General features: G+C 35.7%; 1 protein-coding gene across 6 annotated transcripts in view; it reads right to left on the minus strand.

Moving 5' to 3' along the window:
* Positions 1-18821, minus strand: part of gria4b (glutamate receptor, ionotropic, AMPA 4b) — a 118304-nt gene that overhangs the window by 38792 nt on the left and 60691 nt on the right. For all 6 annotated transcript variants that reach the window (XM_051093949.1, XM_051093946.1, XM_051093950.1 and 3 more), the window contains exons 4-7: positions 13010-13194; positions 11659-11712; positions 11013-11171; positions 2579-2746 (exon numbers count right to left, since the gene is read on the minus strand). In XM_051093949.1, coding sequence (XP_050949906.1) covers positions 2579-2746; positions 11013-11171; positions 11659-11712; positions 13010-13194 — 566 coding nt within the window. The remainder of the gene's footprint in view (positions 1-2578; positions 2747-11012; positions 11172-11658; positions 11713-13009; positions 13195-18821) is intronic.

The following is an 18821-nucleotide window of genomic DNA, read 5'->3' on the forward strand; positions in this document are numbered from 1 at the left end:
TTGCTACAAATATACCCCAGCGACTTAAGACTAGTTTTGTGGTCCAGGGTCACATACTAGTTTAAACTTCTGATATAAGGCTTTCTGAACACACACATTCGAAGCACGTGCACAGAAAGCGGCTGTCACACAGCATGTGAGTACTAAACTAAGTTCTCTTTCATGTCTTATTGCACTTAAACTGTCAAATACACACAAATTTATATATAAAAACTGTATAGGTATGGCATTATTTTAACAGTGTAATATACAGTAAATAAATCAATAAATCCACTGTTGTCTCCTCTTGGGATTCTAAAAAACAAAGTGTGGTTGTACACTGTTGTTGGAAAACTTTTTATACATTTTATAGGTTGGTAGATACACAGGGGATCAGATTATAGCACTTAAAGGTGAAAAAAGTCAGACTTTCATGATATGTCACCTTTAAAATCTGTGAATAAAATCCCAAACCATTGCAAGTGATATACAGTGGAGCCAAATCATCAGCAATACTACTATAAACTGCTGAGTGCGCATCAGGACTAAGTATAAATATAAAAAATGATCCTAAATTCTGCCTGGACTCTTTTAGCGATGTGGCAGTAGAGCATGTTAAACATGGGAGAGATAAACTCAAATATATTTCTTATCTATCTGTGTATAATTAAAAGCAATTAAGTAATTTCTTGCTGATAAAACACTGTTTATAGTATTTTTATGTTTGTCATGCACATTCTGATTACTGATGCATATATAAGCACTGATTTTGAGATTACTGTGACAGTATTTACACAGTACTGTAAATATCAAGTGTTTTTGAATGTTAATCAGTGTTTTTCTGCATGGGCCATTCAACACAATTGGTCCAAAGTCAGAGTTGGAAACATCTTCAAAATATATATATATAAATATGTATGCAAATTGTTTAATATCCAAGGTACACATTTCTAGTAATTGTGCAGTTAATTCTCATATTGTATTTTTTAGAAAGTTTTGTCCTCTGCTCAAATTTGTCACTACCGAAACAGTAATAATAATGTAATTAGAAGGGTTATATTGACCTATTAAGATTTTGCTTACATCTACATTGTAAATATATTTTTTGCTATTTTATTACATTTTTTTCAGAGGCAAATCAATAACAATGACATTTGTAACAATATTTAAAGTGTAATTTATGAGATTTGTTGTATTTTGAATCAAATGTTTCTTTGTAATACGCAAATAGTTGAACATACTGATTTTAAAGTTAAAGATTCATTAGTTTGAAAATATATTAAACCAAAAAAATATCATGACATCTTAGTTGATAATTGAGTATACTTTATTTTTGACAAAACATCCCATGTTTAGGTAGTGACTGCACATTTTTGGTAGTGACAGTAATGTTTTTACAGAATTACAGAATTTTAACTTGCATGCTAAAACACTAAAATTTTATTTAGTTCCCCTTGTCACTACCGAAACAATGATGACATGTTTCGGTTGTGATTGTTTTGGTAGTGATAATTTATGGGATAACACCCAAAAATGCAAAGATGTCAGCACTTCACCAAATGTTTAGGTCGTGACTGTTTTGAACCTAGCTCAAAGATGCTAACCAGCACATATAAAAACTAAATGTTATGGAATAACTTCCAAAAAAAGTGTGCTTAGGTGTTTGGTAGTGACGTTACTTAAAGTTACACATAGATTTTTCAGACTTTTAAACACATTTATCTCAAAATGATTGGACCTATCTACTTCCACCTTGTAGCTATGAGAGAGAGGGACACTATTTCCTGATCATTAATTTAGGGGTGTAGTTAAAATCAGTCTCAGCCAATGGACTAAAACATACAGTGTTTTAGTAGTGACATAAAAAATGTGGCACACATTTTTTTTTTTCAAGTTTCCTAATTTACAAAGAAAATATAACATAAATATATTTTTTAATTTCACTTTTTAAAAGAATCAAAAAAGATAGTTTTAAAAACAACAATGGAAAAAAAAATATATTTCAATATAATTTTCAGAAGTTGAAATTTTGGTGTTAGGGTTTGGAACTGCCATCTCTCAATTGAAAGTACAAAATAAATGATTATTTTAAATATATTAAGCTTATTAATATTTTCAATATTATTGTGAGTTCCAATAGATAATAGAAGGATCTTAGTAAACATCTAAGATTTGAATACTTAAATGCTTTTTAAATGTGTTTTTTGGTTGTGGGACAGCAGTTTGCATCAATTTTGTAGAATGGCCCATAAATTTGTTTGTAAGATGGGTTGTTAAGGTCTTTCTTGCTCTCGCTATGTCTATCCATCTTGTTCTCTGCCACTCTCTTCTGTTTTGGCTCTCGCTTTCTCTATCCTTATAGATCCCTCAATTACACCTTTCCATTTCCCCTGTCATTTTCTACCTTCCATCGATTCAGATTTGGGCATTTCGCATTTTTCAGATCGTCGATTACTGTTCTGCTCAGCCCTCTGTCACCTCACAGCCTTGTTTTTTTCCATTAGACATTTATTTCTGTCTTCCTCCCATTGAAACACTGCACAAAGCACTGCTTTCCCATTTCATAAAAAGCCTGCATTTGCTCATGTGTGCATGTGACCTGTTTGAGTGTGCGCTCCATGTCGATGCCCTGGTTCCAGGGGGCAGCGGGGTTGGCCAGGCAGTCTCCGGCGTTGCCCCTGCGGGAGATGTCCACCTTCTGTCTTCGAAGGTTCCTGAAGGCTTCTGCCATCACCATCACTCCGTCATACGTCAGAGCGGAAGTGTACTACAGAAACAGAGGGTCACAGAAAGGTCAAGATATACGCTTTTATGGTGTTTTTACTTAATGCATTAGGTATTATGAAATTAATGCATTTTACAGCATTTGTTAATGTAGTTATATTTTAATTTCTAAATTCCCCCTAAAGCATGCTGTGAGCTTGGTGGGGGATAATTGAGAATGAATAGGGGAAAGGAGAGGAGGCAACGCCTCCATCGCGATATGATTGGATATGACTGGTTATGATTGGTTGTGATTGGCTCAAGCGATAAATCCTGCCTCTTGTGTTCATGCGCGTACACTGTAAAAAACAATTTGTTGAGTCAACTTAAAATAATTTGTAACCTGGCTGCCTTAAAATTTTAAGTTCAGTCAACTCAAAAAAAGTTTATTCAACTTGAAATGTTAAATTATACTAAGTGACAACTTAGATATTTGAGTTGAATCAACTTAAAATTTTAAGGCAGCTGGGTTACTTACCCATCTGTTAAGTTTAGCAAACACAAATATCTAAGTTGTTACTCTGTACAACTTAACATTTCAAGTTGAATAAACTTATTTTAGTTGACTGAACTTAAAATTTTAAGGCAGCAGGGTAACAAATTATTTCAAGCTGACTCAACAAATTGTGTTTTTTATTTTTTACAGTGTACCACCTTTGTGAATCAGGCTGAATAAACAATATAATAGAGTTAAATATACACTGTAAAAAGTTTATACCAGTTTAAACTTAAAAACATAAGTTTAGCAGCTGCCTTGAAATTTTAAGTTAAATCAACTTAAAATTACAAGTCATTTAAATGCATTTTGAAATATCTTGTACTTTTAAGTTGATTTAACTTAAAAATTTAAGGCAACTTCAGTTTTTATGTTGAAACTGGAGAAATTTTTTTACAGTGTACAGATTGGGTATGTATCTATCTACCGAAACTGTGATACATGAAATTAACTAGTGTCCAACACACAGTTCAGGAAAGTGCCTGTAAATTGAACTGTTTAATAGTCTTAATATTAAAAAAAATCACTGCAGAATTAGTTTTAATTGCTCCAGCATAATGTTATTTATAATTGCTTTGCATATTCACTTTAGTGTCTGTACTATACCAAAATGCTGTTTATTAAACACAAGTCAATCAACCTTACCGCATTAGATTTACACTAATGAGCGCCATTTGTAAGGGCTGATGTCCTCATAAGCAGAGGACATCCAAGCCGAATCATAGAGAATAACGGTCTGTGTTTTGCAGCTGCATCGAAGGGGGAAACAACAAAAATACAGAGCAGAGGACAAACCAAAAAAAGCAAGAGAAAAATAGTACAGCAGTGACTGCGCATGCTTGTCATTGCACATATTAGGAGCAGACAGAGCATGTGAAATCAGTGAGCTCTGACACAGTAGCTGTGAGGCGCTTCCTCTTCAGTCTCTGGTGGGTGGGAGTGGGGGGAGGGCCGGTCAGCTGTTATCGGAGGCTGCCCTGATTGCACCAATAAGTGGCTTGTGCTCTTTCTCTCTGCCTCGTCGAGATAAAACGGCACGGAATGAATCACTGCAGGCGACGCACGGTATTTTTACAAAGAAAACAAACCACAGCTCTGCACACGCGTTTGTCCTTTAGAGGCCTGATGCTTTGTGCCCTTGTTTTTCATCAGTTGTTGTGTTCCTTACTGCTATTTTAAAGTGCATGATGTGGTTTGTGTCATCAAACCGAGTCAGATGAGGTCACCTGAGCTGAATGTACATACATGCACACTGTTAAAGAAAAAATACCCCTGCATGTTCAGACTGTCCTGCTTGCTCTTTGGTTGATGGTTGAAACAAGCCACTCTGGCTGTGCTGTGAGATGGTTTTTGGTATTCCATCAGCAGATCTCTAGTGTAAGAGCTGGGACTCTTTGTACCGTTACAAACACAACACAAAACACACAGAAAGACCCCAGGGCTACAACGGCACACAGGGAGCAAGAGATGGAACGAAAGAGTGAGTTTGAAATAGAGAGAGAGATAACAGGAGATTGAAAAAGGTATTTAAAGGGATAGTTCAACTGAAAATAAAATATTTGTCTTTATTTACATACTACCCTCATCTCTTATGTTCACCAAGACTGTATTAAATCAATCAGAAATACAATAAAACTGTAATATTGTGAAATATTATTGCAATTTATACAACAGTTCTTTCTTTTTGGTTCTTGAGTCTGAACTTCTATTTGAACATTTTCTTCGATTTTTTCAGAGATGTGAGGTCCAGGGTGTAAGCAGCCGCTCAGCACTCATGAACCGGCCGAGAGCAACCTTACCTCGGCCAGATCTTTTGGAATTTGCAGCTGGCTCTGACGTCTCTATAGTGGTTAAACATGAGATATATTTCATTTTGGGCAAATTTAATGGGCAGTCTTTGGTCTCATTAATCTATTATTTGTTGGATGGGGGTAAAATTTTATCATGTTAAATAATATTTTATATGAATAATAGTAGCATTTAATAATACTATTTAGTATTGGGAAAGGGTGTGTGTGTTTGTGACGATAATTTTAGTTACATTGTTCTGCCATTAGATGCCGACAATAAACGTTTTAGTCAGCACTAAAGACTTTTATATTGAAAGAGACTGAAACGCTGTGGTAAACAAGGAAGTTATTTTTTACTTTCAACAACACTATGTAAGATGCAGCTGCCAAAAAAATGTCCTGAGCAGCGCTGTCATCGGATATCACAGTTAACAGATGAAAGCAAGAAAAACAACAGTTAAAACCAGCCTAAGCTGGTTGGTTGGTTTTAGCTGGTCATCCAGCCTGGTATTAGCTGATCAGCAGGCTGGTTTTAGAGGGGTTTTGGCCACTTCCTTAGCTGGTCAGGCTGGGAGACCAGTTGGAACAATCAGCTAAAACAAGCATGACCTGTCTAACCAGGCTGGGAGATCAGTTAAAACCAGCTACTTCCAGCTTAAACCAGCTAAGACCAGCCAACCGGTTTTAACGTTTTTTTTTTGTTTCAGCAGATAGTACGACAAAGATATCGCTTTCCTCAGCAGACATATCGCATGCTGTAATTACCTACACCTGTATCAGAGCCATGCCGATATACAGCCATATTGCACGCCTATGAGTGTGATATTGCTCATTTAAATATTGTTTTTCTGTTTTTTTATATAGAAATGGCAAAGTTGTTTTTTTAGTCTCACATTATTTGCTATTTTATTGGGTTATTTTTATTATTTTTACCCAGGTGCTGGGTAATTTTTCTGTAACTAAGGTGCTGGGTTCTTTTTAATGGGTTATTAAATATTGGGTTATTTTTTCTACCGAACCGCTGGGTTGAGTCTGTCTCTGCTGAAACAACCCAGCTGCTGAGTTAAAGTGAGAGCATGGATTTTTGCATGATTTTGTCCTCTACAGGAGAGGGCGCTTCTTAGGGATGCCGATTTGTTGCAATTCTTCAGTGAAATAAAGGTTTGTATACATTTTATTTAATTTATAACGTCTTTACTGTGCTGTAAATTATATTATTTTTCACAACATAATATACAAGGACAAGACGTCAGCGGTTGTTTTGCATGATGGAAACACCTTTTGCCGTACATAACATAAACAGATTTTATTCATTATAATACAGAATTTAATTTGATGTTGAAATGTGTTCTCTAGTCTCAGTACTGTTTGTTTATGGGCATGTTATGGAGTGAGTTATGGCATCTTTCAGCTACGAGTGAAACGGGAGGCAGCAGTCTGAGGTTCGTAGTTCCCCGGCGAACATTACATTTTTTTATTTCAAAAATGCTTGTTAAAGAGTTTAATGGTATGTAATATTGTAAGCCATGCTGTATTCACCCAAATAAATCCAGTTTGTCTATTTTTTTCATGGGTTTTCTTGGTTAATAATAAATGTTCATCTTTTAATTATTGCTGTTGCCTGTATAATTCCGTGCGTTATTTTTAATTTCCAGCCCCTTTTAAGCCAACAATATAATAATGTTTAAATAATAATTGGCTCAAATTAAACAATCCAGCATGTTGGGTAAAAACATTTAACCCAACTAGCTGGGTCAAAATAACCCAGCATGTTCTGTCCAATATATACCCAGTGCAGCGTTGCCAAATAACCAAAGCTGGGTTGTTTTTAACACAGCATTTTTTAGAGAGGTATATTTATGCAGAAACCATGATAATGCTTTTTCAAGATCCGTTGCATAATAGAACGTTCAAAATAACAATCAATTTAATGTGTCCTACAGTAGCTGAATAAAAGCATTAATTTTTTTCAATAAAAAAATCTTACTCACTCTCAGATTTTTGAATAGTTATAAAAACACCACAAAACTGTTCAAAAGCCATTTTGAATCCACTTTGTGTGAAAAAATGTGGGTCATTGCTGAGTCACATCAGTCAGATTTGTGAATGAATCATTCTTTTAAAATGATTCTTTTGAATGACTTATTTTCACAAATCAGATTGAACGATTTGGTTATGAGTTCTTTAGTAATTTTTAAAGAACAGAAAGAAGTGGTCATTGTAAAACAATATTTTATGGAAATGAGAAGACTTTTTTAAACAAATTAATGACTCTCATTAAGTAAATAACTACAGGATTTTCATTCATTTTTTGAGTGCACTATCCCTTTAAGGCAATGTTTTTATATTTAGTCTACCCACCGTTTCATGGCCCAACATTAATTATCAACGATAGCAGGGCTATCTTTTGCCTCCCGCAGGACAGAAAGGAAGCACTGCAATAGTTGCAGTTAAATCACTTCGGCTAATGCCCTGTGCTCCCCTAAGCCCTAAAACACACGGATTGATCCCTGGAGAAGGTGTGTCCTCACTAGACGGTGCCTTCGGGACACTTCCGATAGCCTCAGCACGAAAAGGCTAACAGCTCAGAGATTTTCTGAGTTTTTGGGGTGTCAGTCGTGCTGCTGTCTGAGAAGGGCTTATGGGACTAGCTTAAAGTATTTGGGATGAAAGACGGAGCAGCCGAGTCAAAATACCACAGGGCGAGTCTAGGACAGTGTATATGGGGATCCGTGCATGTGTTGACATGGTTGGACCACAGCATCTCATTTACACCCCGACAGTGTCCCTCCCCAGCATCCTGCTCTGGCCAGCGGTGTGCGGTGAGGAGCAGCCGCTTGGTAAAGCGATGTCCCCTCAGGCCACGCCAAAGGGATTTCCGTTACCGCGGCGCATCACCAGGCGGGGATCAATGCAGCCGCCCTCCAAAGAATGTCATCCTCACCAGGCCCCAAGGGGAAAGTGAGTCCCAGTAAAAACGGATCAACAAAGACCTTGCTTTCACGACGCAGACATAAACAGGCATATCAAATCACGAGCAGGATTCGTCTGGTGAGATGAGGATGAATGAAACAGATTATGATAATGTAGGTGTATAATTCACAGTACGGGTCGAAGTGACGCGGTTTGTTTCACAGTGTTTCTGTGTTACTTCAATACATCAGCACAGCTTCTGTTTTTGATATTCCAGTTTTGATAAGAAACGTGCAGTTCATATTTCTTGTGACTGTGCATATGTGCCATATCATTTGCACTCTCTCCAATTCTATTCATCTTTCTTTCCTTATTTTATCAACCCCTCCTTCCATCCATTTATCCTTTCTTCCTTCATCTCTCCTTCCATCCATCATTTCCTACTGCCTTCATTTTACAAACTAAACCAACAACATACACACATCTATTCATTCATTTCTTCTTTCTCCATTTTTGTCGGGTTTGTGAAAGGAAGGAAGAATGGATAGAAGGATTGATTCATTCATTCTTCCTTCCTTTCACAAACCCAACCACCAATCTATCCATCCTCCCTTCCTTCTTTTGTCTATATTTCTTTCATTCCTTCAACCCATTCTTCCCTTCCTTTTTCCTTTGTTTATATTTCTTTCTTCCCTTCCTTCCTTCAATTCCCAAATCCATTCATACTTCACATTTACTCTTTCTCTCTTTCTTCATCCATCTATCCATTCACTTCCATCTATCTATCCTTTTATTCATTCATCCTTCCTTCAACATTCCCAACCACCAATTCTCCCTTCCCTTGATCATCCCTTCCTTTTTCAATTGTCTATAATTATTTTTCTTTCCTTCCTTAATTCCACAAACCTAACCACTCATATATATCCATCCCTCCATTCAATCATTCTTCCTTTCTTTCTTCCGCCATCCTTCCACTCAACCTCCCTCCCTTCGTTTATATTGCTTTCCTTCTTCCATCCATTCCTTTTTTCCTTTGTCTATATTTGTCTTTCTATACTTCCTTCATTTCACAAACCCAGCCACCCACATCCATTGATACTTCACATTCATCCTTCCTCTCTTCCTTCATCTATCCTTCAATCCATCTATCCACTTTCACCCACTCATCCTGCTTTTTGATCATCCCTTCCTTTTTCAGTTTCTTTCTTTCTTTCTTTCTTTTCACAATCCCAGCCACTTTCTTTCACTATCCATCGTTCCATTATTCATCCTTCCTTTCTTCCTTCATCCGTCTTTCTATTCATCTTTCCTTTCTTCAACAAACCAAACTACCCATCCTCCCTTCCTTCATCTCTATTGTTTTCCCTCCTTTATTCCTTTTGTCTATATTTCTATCTTTCCTTCCTTTATTTCACAAACCGAACCACCCACATCCATTCATACTTCACATTCATCCTTTCTCTCTTCCTTCATTTATTCTTCCATCCATCCATCCATCCTTTAACTCATTCACCCTACTTTCTTTGATCATCCCTTCCTTGTCCAATTGTCTATATTTCGTTCTATCTATCCTTTCTTCATTCCACAATCCCAGCCACTCTCATATATTCATCCTTTCATTATTTGTCCATCCTTTTTTTCTTTCATCTATCCTTCCATTCATCCATCCTTCCTTCCTTCAACAAACCCAACCCCATCCTCCTTTCCTTCATCGATAATGCTTTTTCCTTCCTTCCTTTCTTCCTTAATTCCTTCCTTCCACCCATCAATGCCTTCCTTTTTTCATTTGTCTGTATTTCTATCTTTCCTTCATTCATTTCACAAATCCAACCACCCACATCCATTTATACTTCACATTCATCCTCTCTCTTCCTTCATCAATCCTTCCATCTATCCATTTTTTTCCCATCCATCCATACTTCCAACCACGCATCCTACTGTCTTTGATCATCCCTTCCTTTTTCAATTGTCTATATTTTCATTCCTTTCCTTAAACCCAACCACTCACATCTATCCATCCTTCCTTCAACAAACCCAACCACCTCTGTTCCTCCCTCTCTATTGCTTTCCTTCAGTGCAACCATCCATCATTCCTTCCTTTTTCCCTTTGTCTATATTTCTCTTTCCTTCCTTCATTTCACAAACCCAACCACCCACATACATTCTTTCTTCACATTCACGCTACATTTTTCCTTTCCTTCCATTCACCCATCCATTATCCATCCATCCATCCATCCATCCATATTTTTTGTCCATATTTCTTTCCCTCCTTCCATACACTCATTCTTTCTTCCTTGTTGCTTATATTATTCATCCACCCTTCCTTCTTTTTTTACTTCCTTTCCTTTTATACACATCCAACTTTCCTTTCTTCCACCCACTCATTCTTCCTTTCATTCATCCATCCTCCCTCTCTTTCAACTTTTCTTTCTTCCTTCCGCCCATACTTTTTACCTTCCTTGCACTATCCATCATCCATTTTTTTTCTTCCATTTACCCATCCTTCTTTCTTCCATCATCTCTTCCCTTTTCAGTTGTCTATATTTTTTATTTCAGTCCTTCATTCTTTCCTTCTTTCCTTCCTAAAATCATCCATCCATCCATCCATCCATCCATCCATCCATCCATCCCTTTCTGTTTTTACAATTACCTCTCTAATTTCACACCCTCATTCTTTCTTCCTTTTTGCTTACATTATTCATCCACTCTACCTTCTTTTCTTACTTCCTTTCCTTTCCTTTTATACACCCATCATATAATCCATCTTTCCTTTCTTCCACCCAGTCATTCTTCCTTTCATCCATTTATCCATTATCGATCATCCTCCTTTTTACCCATCCACCCATCCTACATTTCTTCCTTCCTTACATTCATCCAAAATGTTAAATCTTTATGCCTTACTCAACCTTGACACACTTATAAAACCACTGGATGTGATTATCAGACTCATTCTGGAGATTTGAGTGTTTTCTCAGAGTGGCTGGAGGGACTCATACAGGGTGTTTATGCATTTATGCTAATGTATCTGACTTCAAAGTGGCTCCACACTGGACCGGGTCATGCGACGGTACCTTGGGAGGAGCGTCAGAGCCGGGATACTCGCGCTGGTCCAGCTTGTTCCATCGCTGCATGAGTTTAATAACCATGGGATTGCTGAAGTCCACCAGCTGAAAGCCTGTCACATTGGCTCCCCCATGCATGAAACGCTCCAGATTGATGTCCTTAAAACCCTGCCAGAGCAAAGAAGGAGAAAGAGTAAGAAATACAGAGAGAGAGAGAGAGAGAGAGAGAGAGAGAGAGAGAGGGAAAGAGAGATTATTAAAACGTAGTTGGCAATGCAGCACTACGATAAGAGAAATTCCACAAACATTCATATCCAGCTCGCCTCTGTGAGCCAATTCCGCGCACAGCCAGAGAGCAGGGAGAGAGAGCACGCTCTGCAGCTCCCAGCATCATTAAAACACTGTCACCACCGCTCACACTGGAATACGAATTAGTCTCTCAAATTGACGTATCTTGCTTAAAGAAAAGCGAGGATTAAGAAAGAAAAAGAACGAGGGAGGGCAGGAGACAGAGAGGCCGAGACAACTAGAGAGAGAGAGAGAGAGACCAGTGGAGTGGAGAGGAATATGTAGAAAGTAAGAGATAAAACAGAATATGAAAGGAGGACAAGCTGACAGGGAGAATAAGGCGATAAAGGAATACAATTTAGCTCACCAAATTTGCCATGATGTAATGGTAGCCTTTGACATGCTTGCCGACACTCACAATCTGCGGAGATAAACCAGACATTGCAGTGAGGGCAAATCCTAAAAGCAAATACAGTTGTCGGCATTCACACGGCATATGAATGTACAGCAGAGCTGTAAGCCGTTGGGAAAGCAGAATTTCGCTGTTATTAATTATTTCTAATCAAACAGGCTGCCTTTTCCCACACCGCTCTGTAATTTGAAGAATATTGAAGCAAACACCAGCAAGAATATCTTAAAATGATTTTGACAGCTACAAAATGTTGCAAAAGGCAATATCAAGGGATCCGTTTGCAGGGAATAAAGAAACATGCCCTTCTAATGTGTCATTTCTGCAACTGAATTACTTGAGGAAATCTGTTCTTTCTTCCCTCAGGACCTTGTGCTTGTGCATATTTAATTCTGTTTAGTTAAACCTGATTCACAGTGTACAGTAGAGTTTATAGACCTTTATAAACATTTTTAACCACTCAGGGTGTGGTGTTGAATTACTTTGGACCCTATGCCATAATTTTCCATATGGCGTTGTGCTAATACATAACACACATAAAAAAATAGTACAGTACCTGTAGAATATCTAAATATATTAATAAATAAAATTAAATGACATCTAGAACATCTACCTGCGTATTATTTCAGAAATCACACACACGCACACACGCACATACATATATATGGTTCATATAAATTAAAACAATAAAGAAAATGTATGATAACAATTAAAATTATGATACAAATAGAATAAATATATACATAATATGTTACAATTTAAATATATAAATAGACAAATCATGATATTTCAATATTTTAATTACTTATTATTTGAATTTATTTATTTGTTTGTTTGTTAGTTGTTAAAATAAAATAAAATGAAATAAAATAAAATAAAAAATAAATAAAAAATAAAATAAAACTAGCTCTAGAATATCTACCTGTGATTTATTTCAGGAGAATAAAATAAGAAAAAATAAAAAAAAATAAAACTACCTCTAGAATATTTACCTGTGTTTTATTTCATAATAAAATATTCAACCAAATAAAATACAAGAAACATTTTTTTGTGTGTGGTTTACTTACTATTAGTTTAAATACATCTGTCCACCATAAATATATAAATTAAAACAATAAAAAGTAAACAATTAAATTATAACAATTAAAATTATGATATATAGTAGTCAACATTTGAAATGGATTTTTATATATATATATATATATAACACACACACATCAATTACATATTATTTGCCTTTTATTTATTTAGTTTTTCTATGCATTTTGCAATGCTTTTATATTGACTTGACAACATCCTCTTATCTCACCTGTTCCAGCATGTTGTTCAGTCTTTCTGCCTCCAGGTCTATGACAAACGTCTTTTCCTGCCTGCGGTCCAGGTCTTCGAGAAGCTGCCGGTAACTGGCATCATTAAAGTTTTCGACACATATGGCGCTGACCTGCCAACCGTTCTGGCCCGCCTTTTCCATGATGGCCTGCAGTATCGAATACCCTATGACATAAAAGAGACAGCGAGGCATTTGATCAGCGTGTGCATCAAACCACCAAAGGCTTGAACCATTGAGCCGCGGCTCTCATTTATTCAGAAAGAATGTGATTTGTGGCATTGTCAGTGAGTCATTCCTGCACCAGTGCGGTACTCTCTCATCTGCAACTGCAGGCCTGTGAGCGATCACATGGCGCAGATCGTAGGGCGCTGATATGAACCTCCCGTCCTTCCATGTGGACTCGTTTTAGGCCTCAGAAAGCTTACAGAAGCCTCAACAGTACAGAGAAATCGACAAATATCTCTTGAACCTCATCTCCTGCATCTTTAAAAATAGAAGCCATCGAAATGCAGCGATACACGTGTCGGTTAAATTGGAAGACAGAAAGAGCTGTTTTTTGTCACCTTCTCCAAGGTGTGATTGAGGCTTCCTGAGAGCTCCATTACAGCGCTTGTGATTCTAGCTACTGGCCTCAGTGCTGCTTGTACTAATCAGACAGGGCTGGTGTTGGATATGTTAATCTAGCTGTTTGAAATAGGCACTCAGAGCCTCTGAGGCCCACTTGACTCCAAGATGAGCAGATGTCCCTGTAAAACGGACCCTTATGGTCACAATCAGAATTTGGCAACGCAGCTCTCTCGGCTCCACTATTTAATGGATTAACCTGTGCTTGATCTGGCAACCCTTTTGCTCAATCGGGTGCCATGTCTGTTCCCTACCTCTTCATAACCTATATTGCCAAATGGGGAGGAATTTATGCTAATATATAGGTCTGTCTAGATGGATGACATAGGAGTGTTCAAGATAGAAAAAAGAAAATATGTACACTATCAGTCAAATTTTTTGAACAGTAAAATGTTTAATGTTTTTAAAAAAGTCGTTTTAATAACTGTTTTCTATTTGAATATATTGTAATAATGTAATTTTTTCCTTCTGATTTACTGCTTAAAATATTTATTATAATAATTATATAAAACAGCAGAGTAGATATTTTCAGATTTCTTTTCTAAAAATGATTTCTGAAGGATCATGTGACACTGAAGACTGGAGTAATGATGCTGAAAATGTAGCTTTGATCACAGTTATAAATTAAATTTTAAAACATATTCAAATAGAAATCAGTTATTTTAAATAGTAAATATATTTCACAATATTACTGATAAATTCAAATACTGATAAAATCTTTGTCTTTAGATATTAGATATAAGATAAACAGTAAAAATGAACTGTAGATGCTGTATACATGCAAATTTGGGTGATGAATCAAAAAATGTGCATGACAAATCAAAATTTGAGAACAACCTACAATTTCCTAAATTTCAAGGTCACTGCTTAGTCTTATTTTAAGTTATCCTAACAGGACTAGAAGGGTAGTTTCATATTTCATAAATTAATTGTATTCTGAAGCACAGTATAAAAAGCTTAAATGAGATTTTTGAAAAAGGTCAAAATTAATGATCAAAATTAGAGAACACTTACAGATACCTCCAAGTTATTGGTGTTAATCTAGCACCTGGTGCTCATTTCCTTAATTATATGACAAACCCTATTTAACTGGCAGTATTCCTCCAATTTTCATTGAAATTGCAAGCTGGCGGGCCGCTCTAAGGTGACTGAAACCCTGTGACAGGAGGTTGTCCAGATGAAGGGGAACGGAATGACCGTTTCAGCCCCTGCAAGAGAAGTTGGCCGTTCCAAATCTGTGATTTCTTGAATATTGTAGGTTTACAACGACACTAATTCATTCTAGTTTCCAAAAAATGGTCGTCCATGTAAGACAAATGGCAACCTGATTTCACGACAAAAACGTACCTGTGGGAACTTTTTTGCAAGACCGCCATGTACGTTTTGTGACATATTCGATGTGAAATGTCCACTGAGTGGGAACAAGCGTTAATTTGTTCCAAGGACGTTGTTTTATGTGATGTTGGTTTTGTATGTGTCACCGTAGTTTGACTTAAAATGTCCACTGAGTGGACACTTGATTACAAGTGCTCGCTGTTTAACCTCTAGTGTTAATTTCTGTTGGAAACTGCAGTCATATATACTGTAAACATATTTAGCATCTTGCGAAAAAGTTCCCACAGGTACCTTTTCGTCATGAGATCAGGTAGGCAAATGCACAAGAAGACAGGATAATGCAGAATCGGTTCAGCACTGCAGCTGAAATTGCTTGACAGTTTGATGCTGAACAGGGTAAGAATCTGTCTCAGGATGTTTAAGAGAAGTCTGACTGAAAGCACACCCTGCAGTGACCAAACCTCTCATCAGCAGAAAGAATCAAAAGGCTAAGCTCACCTTTGCTGAGAAGCATGAGGAGTTCACTTTTTACAATTATTTGGGTGTGATGGGAAACATTTTGTTTTGTGCCAAAAAGGGGAAGTTTGAACCTAAATTGCGTAAAAAAGTAAAAGATGTTTCATGGTTTGAGGGATGTTTTCTCCAGCAGGAGTTGGGCCTCTTATACAGATACATGGCAGGGGGAATGCAAATGTTTATCTCAACCTCCTTCAGCGACATGCCGTTTCTTCCCTGCAAGCATCTCTCAATCAGCCTGCAATTTTCATGCAAGACAATGCCCCAGTCACCCTACAAAACAAGTAAAGCAGTTCCTTGAAGCCAAGAACACTGAAATAATTAAATGCCCAGACAGAGTCTTGATCTAAACCCGACTGAAAATCTCTGGAAAATCATTGGCGACAAGGTTGTGGCTCAGAAACCCACTATAGTTACCTATACTATGGAAGAAGAGTGAACCAAGATTAAAGCAGCGCAGTGATGCGCTTTAGTCATTCAAAGCAAGGGCCTCTACACTTCCTACTAATTTCTGACAGCTGTAACCCTCCAAAATTTTAGTCGTAATCTTCTTTTGTGCTACAGTGGTTACTGTTATCTAATTTTGATCAGTGTGTTTTCCACAAAATAAAGGTTTTTGTTAAAATGCATTGGTTATTTTGTCAAACATTTTAGTAGAACAGTGGTATACCTACAGCTAATACTCCTTCAAATTTTGAGCAATGAAGATTGACAATATAATGAAATATTGTAATAAATGTATTATATTGTTACACAAACTTATTTTGGGAAATGCATTTTTAATGCAGCTTTAAAAAAATTGCCAGATAAAAATAAATGAGCGGGATGTCATTGACCCAGATTTTAGACATGTTAAAACTGTGCATTTAATTCATTTATGTAACTGGCAGACGCTTTTATCCGTAACATTTCAAGGTATGTGTTTTATTGGCATGTGTGAAAATCAAATCCATAACCTTGATGTATTTACCAGTTGAGCTACGGGAACATTATACATTAAATGCTGGCTGAGCAACCACAGTGTTTACCAATGCCCTGATGCTCTCAGGATACGTGTAACATAAATAGCCATGAATTAACATATCAAAGCACTGTACATTATGGCTGATGTGGACATTTTAACATGCCAGTGTGTTAAACAAACAGCAATCAATCAAGTAGGTGATTACATACACATTCACAAGCAAACGTGCCCAACCGCACGCACTAAACCCGCTCTCAATATCTGCAGACACCTGCAGTATCGACCACTAACTCTGCCATCTATTTCAAATCACAGCCTCTGCTGCTAATAATTCAAAGCCCCCCAGTGGAGAATCCCGCTCTGATTAATAGCTGATAAATCAGTAGCTTGGGCTGTCATGTGCATATGTGAATATCCATGTATGTCCAGCAACCGTCCAGAACTAGAATCAACATTAGAGCTGCCGGATTCCTCCCTTCCCCCCTCATCTCCCATCCAGCCCAGCAGGGGAAAGCAGCCCAGTGTGTGTGTGTGTGTATGTGTGTGTGTGACAGAGATATAGAGAGAGAGAAAGGATGGAGAACAGACCATGAAAATGCAGTGAAGTGCCAACCTCTTACACTAAACCATTCATCATGTCCACATCCCACTCAGATTGTATCTGCTCTGAAGCTCTCACAGCACACTGAGTCTAAAGCAACTGAGCCAGTAGTCTAAACAAGGACCATCAGGACAAAATCTGTGCTTTTCAAGAGCTCCAAAGCACTAATATTGACCAGCTGGTAGTACACATAAAATAATACCCTAAATGTCTTCTGACATTTGTCGCAATCGCAGAATGTTTACAGTAAGAGCATTTTTCTTTTGTAATATTCTCTTTGTCTTAAAGCCAAACAAGGAACTGCATAATACATGTTAACACTCTATAATCACTCCAGCACTTTTTAAATATCTTTATCTATCAGCCTTCACTGTTTGAGCCTAAATTAAATGAACCCATTTACAAAGATAGTTCTGACTCTAATTTATGACTGGATAAGCGTTGTAATTTATTTGATGTAAATGTAACTGCTCATAAATATGTAGGTGACCACAACCTTTATATGAATGTAATCCTTGGCAAAAACCAAAGGCATACGGTTTTGTATTCAAATGATGATTCATTTAAATGTATATATTTAATAATAATAATAATAATAATAATAATAATAATAAAAACAATAACAAACATAATACATTAAATAATCTATATTAATACATTGGTCAGCAACAATTAATAGCCTGTGTTTTTATTCCATTTCTTCTTCTTCTTCTTCTTCTTAACAACAATTTATTATTATTCATAAGAATAAAAATAAGAATAATAATTAGAAGCATTATATATTATAAACATGCATTATTTTTAATAAACATACTCTATATTAATACATTGCTTGGCAACCATAAACAGTATGTAGTTTTTTTTTTTTTTTTTTTTTTAATTCCAGTTATTAGTTTACATATGTATATATTCATTTATCATTAAAAAAAAAAAAAAAAAAAAAAGCAAAATAACAAAAACAACAGTTTATTATTATTGCTGCTACCAACAACAATTTAATAATAATAATAATAATAATAATAATAATAATAATAATAAACCATTTTATATTATAAAAATACATTATTTATAATAAACATACTCTATATTAATACATTGCTTGGCAACCATAAACAGTATGTAGTTTTTTTGTTGTTGTTTGTTGTTGTTGTTGTTCCAATTATTATTAATTTACATAAATATATTTATATATTTATATATTTATTTATAATTCAGAAAAATAACAAAAACAAGTATATTATTATTGATACCAACAACAATGTAATAATAATAATAATAATAATCATAATCATCATCATAATCATAATTAGTTATTTATTCCACTTATTATTAATTTACATATAAATATATTTATTTATAATTACAAAAAATAACAAAAAACAAGAGTTTATTATTATCGTTACCGACAACAATGAAATAATAATAATAATAATAATAATAATAATAATAATAATGATAATAATAATAATGATAATAATAATAATAATAATAATAATAATAATCGTTTTTATTCCACTTATTAATTTACATATACATATATGCATTTATAATTACAAAAATAACAAAAAACAAGAGTTTATTATTATTGTTACCAACAACAATGTAATAGTAATAATAATAATAATAATAATAATAATAAAACCATTATATAATATAAACACATTATTTATATTAATATGTGGTTTTTTATTCCAATTATTATAAATTTACTAATTTATATATTTATTTTCTATTTATTTATATAAAAACAA

This window comes from Labeo rohita, chromosome 21 (genome assembly GCF_022985175.1).
Source record: "Labeo rohita strain BAU-BD-2019 chromosome 21, IGBB_LRoh.1.0, whole genome shotgun sequence".
Taxonomy (NCBI): domain Eukaryota; kingdom Metazoa; phylum Chordata; class Actinopteri; order Cypriniformes; family Cyprinidae; genus Labeo; species Labeo rohita.